Raw genomic sequence first — 6,064 nt, forward strand, 5'->3', positions numbered from 1 at the left:
GGGGGAGAGGAGTGAGCAAGTTGATGCGTGGTGCTTAGCTGGAAGCTGGGGTTAAACCAAGACATCAGGGAACATGAACTACAGCTAGCTTTTACAAAAATAAACCCAGTAAACATCAAACAAATCTTGTGCAAATAGCAAAAATTTGTTTAAAAAAAAAATCCAACAAATCCACAAAGATCAAACAAACAAATTAATACCAGTAGAGCTAAGTTGGTTTCCTGAATGGTTTTCTTTTTGTCATCTTTATGTTCTCTGCTTTGGGAAGAAGAACGACGTCTGCCTTTTGCTGGTCGACCAGGAGATCTAGATCGAGATCTGCTAGTACTTCTTCTGGAGGGAGAGCTTGAAGAAGATTGGCCCTTCCTGTACTTGAATGATGAGTGTGACTAAAAGAAAGAAAGAGGGGAAGAAAGCAAAATCTTATATGTTCCAAAGAACTATTTTAGAAACTTGAGGGGTTTTGTGATGAGGACTCTGGCATACAGTTCTACAGAAATCTCTTATTTCCTTTACTGATGGTGTATAAAGGCTGTTAAGAAAGAGCAACTACAGCATAGTCATTTTGCTGGTAATACTGAAATAATCCTGGATATGGATGTAAGCTATCAATGTGAGCAGCAAGTTCTTAAGTGTACTACCCTCTTAAGCCTTTGCATAAGTAAATGAATCATTTCAATTCTTTTCAATTTCAATTATTTCAATTATTTAGCTTTATTAATACATTTGGCATATCAAGATGCAATGATCTGTTTCAGGCAACACAGCTCAGATCAAGATTAAAAAACCCCAAGTCAGCTAAATCATTAAATTAGATGCCATAAACATATCATTTATAAACAGTTTTCCCCAGAAGTACTCAGTTTTACTCTTCTGCAGTGTATGATGCTTATTTTCCCATGTCAAATTTCCACAACACAGCTTTCTTTATCATAAAGCATTTGTGCCTATGAAAGGTATTTTCTCAACCCGAGTTTGCTAACCTGCAAGCACAAAGTAAACAAGTTAGGAAGTCTGAAAGCAGTGAAATCATTGTCTAGATCAAGGCAGAAACACTTTGTCCCAAAAGAAAAGGTCAATTACAGGGCATGTGCACTGCCACCAAAAACTGAAACTACAGTTCACATAAAGACACACAAGTTAGCTTTGAACTTACGCACGTTTCGGAACAGGCCCTAAAAATCAACTACAGCAAACATTCAAATAGCTTTTTGTCTCATGCATCACCATATTTTAAACTTAAATGAAACTTGTATGTAGAGTTTTAAAGGCCTTTATTAGTTACACGCAATGAAATAATAAAGATATGTAAGGAGGAAGGGATGTGTTCATATACATGACCTGACCCTTTTTCAAAAGTCCCTAATTGTCACAAATAGAGAAAAATACCTTATGAAACCTTTGTGGCCCTAAAACAGTACAAGCTATTCACATGTTTTAACTATGTGCTTAAAAGGGATGCACTGTTTGTATTTACAGTGATCCTTAACTACATGCTTGCAGTTGTTTTCAAATTTTCTTATTTAACGATGGAAAAAAGGTCAAATTGGTACAACCCTCTGCTTACTAGCTTTATAAGCTACCTAAAATGAATTTTTCATGAACAATCATGCAATGGAGTTCCTGAACAATCAGACATGTTTTTCCCAAATGTATCACCTTTTTCAACATAAAGAAAATGATCACACTTCTTTAAAGACAGAGTCAGCATTCTAAACTACTTGAGATGTCATGTAGGAAAAAGGTATTATTTAGCAACCATTTCTTGAAGACACAGTTAATGAAAACTTGCAAAGCAACTATCCAACTATAAATTGTATTTTTATCTACATCACAAAATCAATAATCTTCCATTAGAAATACTGATAATTATATAAATGTGTACTCACCTTTATATCACTTTCTTTCAACTCAAGTTCAGTCCCATCTTTGTACTTAACAGTATAAAGATGAGAAACATCATCATAACTAGTCACCTGCACTTCATAGTACAGGACACTTCCTGGCCAACGGCCCATCACCACCTCGCCCTCAGCAAACCTCTGGTTTGGCATTTTCCAGAAGTAATCCCTAGAAAAGAAATATATTAATACATATGACAGCTATACATTAGGCCTAATTTTTTCCTACTCTCTTTCCATATAATTTAGGCTGGAACAGGAAAACTTTAAAGTAAACAATTCTTCACCTTAAATAGTCAAAAAGCTGCCTGGTAAGGAAAAAAAAGCAATGATCTGTTTTCCAAATCAATAGTAGACAGAACAGGCTTCAAATAGAGCAAAGACTGAAGTTAGATGTTATGAAAAAATGTTCAAATGTATTAATAGTACATCTAGACCAGCATTCAACTATGATATATAATCTCCATCATCAGAGACCATCAAAACCAGGCAAAGCATGTATTTGACCAAAATGACATAATGCAGTTGGATCTTATCTAGAGGGGAAAAAAGTAAATCCGATGGTATCTAAGTGTCCTCTAACCCTCTTTTCCTGTATTTCTACAAAAATTACAGAAGTAATAATTTCTAAATGTTAAAAAAATGTCACTATGCAATACACACAGCCACGTTCCATACTTTCTTCAAATTACTATGCCAAGTAAGTTAGAAAACACCAGAATTTAAGCTCCTGTACAAGTTGAATATTTTTTCTTTTTCACCTGTTTAGCACAAAGCATGCAATGCCTTTTGCAGGGGCCTGTAGGAAAACAAGGTACAGTATCAGAGCAATCACATAATATCCTGAAAAACTAAATTCTATCCCCCTGACTGCACCACGAGATTAGCAAAACATGGTTTAAGTAGCTACCACCCTTGGTCTGCCCATACCAGGGTGCTGGGAAAACCACAACTGCAACTTAAAGGAAGTAATGCCTTTAAATGTAAAGTCCCGTGTAACTCTTTGAAAAGTGTCTTGTATTATGGCATTGCCTTCTGAAAATAGGTATCCATAGCAGAAGATACTTTTAACCTGAACTTCTGTGACTCAGATCTCAGCATATAAAGTGAGGGTATCTTAAAAGTCTATGGTAAAATACATACTCACTTATGCACTATCCCCATTTGTACAATAAATATAGCAACTGGAGGGGGACTGGGATGACATACGACAGGATGGGACATGAAACAAACCAGCAAATGGGTTTTTTTTTCCAAAGCATCTTAACTTGCTTGCTATAAATAAGATGTGAAGCCACACAAAACAAGGTGAAAACAAATATGAAACTAGATACTCATTCATTACACATTAACTTGCAGTGAAAAGTTAAGATTCTTTGGCAAAAACCATTGTTAATAGGCAATCACAGACCTTCACAACGCACTAGCAGATGGGGCAAAGTGAGGCTTTTCAATCAACTTTCATTCTGGCATTTCCTGAAGCTGCTGTTAAGATTTTACACCTGTGTAGCTCTCCAAATAAGAAACCAAAAACTCAGCAAAATTCCCTCATGTGGATTTTACTGCTAATATTCCAAATTGCTTCAGAACAGAAACATCTGGCCATCTCCTTTGCTGTACTGAAGGAGTTTTATCATTTGGTTTCACTGATACTCCCCAGTTAGAAAAATCATCATAGTTCTAGTCTACGCTTGTAGGTACACACTCTTCCAGCTCATCTGGCTTCTAACCTAGTGTTTCTTGTAACTTTCTTATCCTTTCTGAATTTCCATTCCTCCGATTCTGTTTTATCCCAGTCAGTTTACCCCCTCAAATTCATAGCCTTATTTCTTATGACTCCGTGAAATACCATTCCCATATTTTAATTTCAAATTCTTCTCCATTCTCTCCTTACACCCCTTTAATTCCTTGGGAGTTTTCTGTCTTTTCTGTCATGGTTCACCAAACTAGTTACAGTTCCTCTTCACCACCTCTGGACTCAAGATCTGATCTCAATCCCCATCTCTGTCTCCTTTGTCCAGTTTTCTCACCCAAAAGACAGTTCTTTAGGAGATCCACCTTTACTACTGCTCTTTCCCCAGTCTCTAGCACAGCTCCAGCTTCTTCCTCCTCTTCAATAAATAGCCCAACCAGTCGTCCACCAAGTCCAGTCACAGCTTTCACCAGATGTCATAACCTGATCTATGACTTAATTTCCTTTTTGCTGCTGTACTTCCTATGCTCTAGCCAACTGCTTCTTCTCTCGACCTGGAACACCTCAGGCATCATCTGTAAACTCAGAGCCTGACTAGGACTAAGGTGCCACATCCTAGGACAAAGTTGTGAAAAACAGAATCTTTGGAGTTAAAGTCCTTTTTTGAAAAAGAGAAACAATCTCTCACAAAGTTGTTACTAAGGTCATGTAAACTGATTTTTACAATTTATAACCACCACTTCAGAATTTAAATACAACTTCACAAGGATAATAAAATTCAAATCTCTGTCAAACTTCAAAACCCAGCGTTTTTGTACACAAACATGAAGACAGCCCGAAGAAAAGGTAACCTGATGATTCAAAGACCGAAAGACCTCTTTCCCCTCCTCCAACCTTGTTCTAAGAGATGAAATTAGTTTTGAGAAGTTGGAAAATGTGGTTGAAGGACATGAAGATAAATCAGTGTTATATAATTCAGCCTGAGGTAGATATCAACAAAATTAAATTCTAGAATAATAAATGAATTTATGCAAATGGAAATACTATCCCGTGATTCAAACAAAGGTAATGAACAATCTTATTGATGGAAAGACCTACTTATTTCTCCATTTTTCTTTAAATATTAAAGCTTAATAATGAGATCAAACATTAAACCCTAAAAAAAAAAAGTATATATTACTTCTTACCCTACCAAAAAATATCACCTTGTTCTGCACCCCTCTGCCTCCTGTGAGGGAGGTTTGCAAGCCTCATTCCAAGTATCCCACTTCAAAAAGCTACACCTTTTAAAGACAGCCTTCATCTGTTCAGATAACAAAAACCATTACTGGCATCAAGACAAATAAAGATAGGAGTCCCTACACCACCCTGTAACTTTCAGGGTATCAGCTGGCATCAACCTAATGTTTGCAGCAGTCTTATATAGTAGTCTTTTAATTCACAGGGCTTCATAATATATATCCAAGAAACCTCAAATGAGAATTATTTCATGCAATGAACCCTGTACTGTACAGGTACCTGACCACAAGTATATTCACTTACTCCCAAGGTGAAATTTGTTTTTTCTACACCATGATGATTCTCCTTTAGGAAGGCAGTCTCTAATGGATTTTGCACCCTATACCAAACCAAGACAATTAACACAAAACTCCCTGGAGCCTAAAAGTTGGTCAAGAAGGAGTTACTGCTGACTCAGTCAAGAACAAAACAATTAAAGAGAAACATGGCAGAGAAACATATCTCCCCATACATCCACTTCTGGCCTTTCTTAATGACCCTCTCGCTAGATACTTGGAAAGGTATTTCACTCCTGTCAAGAAAATATTAAGAAAAAAGACTGATAGGTTGTAGTCACCAGAAGATTATACCACATCATCAGAAGTTGGGTGCACAGTTTTAAGAAAAACTAAATAAAAAAAACGAATAACCAAAGGTTTCCCTCTTCGGAGAGCAAAGTTCATACACATCCAGTGATTCTAGTCACTAATTCTGACATTTCACCACGGGTAGGTAATGTTGTCTATGTCAGAGGAGGGAACCAGTTGAATGCAAGAAAAGAAGAAATGCAGGAAGAAAACTGCCAGTCAAGTCTAACAAGACACAGCTTCCTACACTGAAAGTTACTACCGAGTTCACCAAGAGACCGAGCTGTGCAGGACCTTTTCAGGATCACCGTTACTCATTTCACATTTCTAGCTCTCTACCTCCATAATGGTGGCACTATCTACCACCGGTTCAAGCTTGGCTCGACTGAACAGTCAAATCAGCTTCACCGCTGAAAACGAGCGCAAACAACCGCACGGTAATCAAAAAAACTTGTCAATCCTCAGGCAGGGAAACGAGGCTTCTCCCTTTCAAAAGGCTTTCCACCAGAGCTGACGGAAAGCCTCCGGAACCCCAGCTCCCCACGCGGGGCCGCGGCGGCGCCGTGTTGACAGGAAGCGACCCACGTGCCGGGGGAGGGGAGGGC

General features: G+C 37.8%; 1 protein-coding gene across 1 annotated transcript in view; it reads right to left on the reverse strand.

The window, feature by feature from the left end:
- Positions 1-6,064, reverse strand: part of LBR (lamin B receptor) — a 22,722-nt gene that overhangs the window by 12,333 nt on the left and 4,325 nt on the right. The window contains exons 2-3 of the mRNA XM_026845094.1: positions 1,890-2,070; positions 201-389 (exon numbers count right to left, since the gene is read on the reverse strand). Of these exons, the coding sequence (XP_026700895.1) occupies positions 201-389; positions 1,890-2,054 (354 nt within the window). The 5' untranslated portion in view covers positions 2,055-2,070. The remainder of the gene's footprint in view (positions 1-200; positions 390-1,889; positions 2,071-6,064) is intronic.

Source organism: Athene cunicularia (assembly GCF_003259725.1).
Source record: "Athene cunicularia isolate RWA chromosome 3 unlocalized genomic scaffold, athCun1 chr3_part1, whole genome shotgun sequence".
NCBI lineage: Eukaryota > Metazoa > Chordata > Aves > Strigiformes > Strigidae > Athene > Athene cunicularia.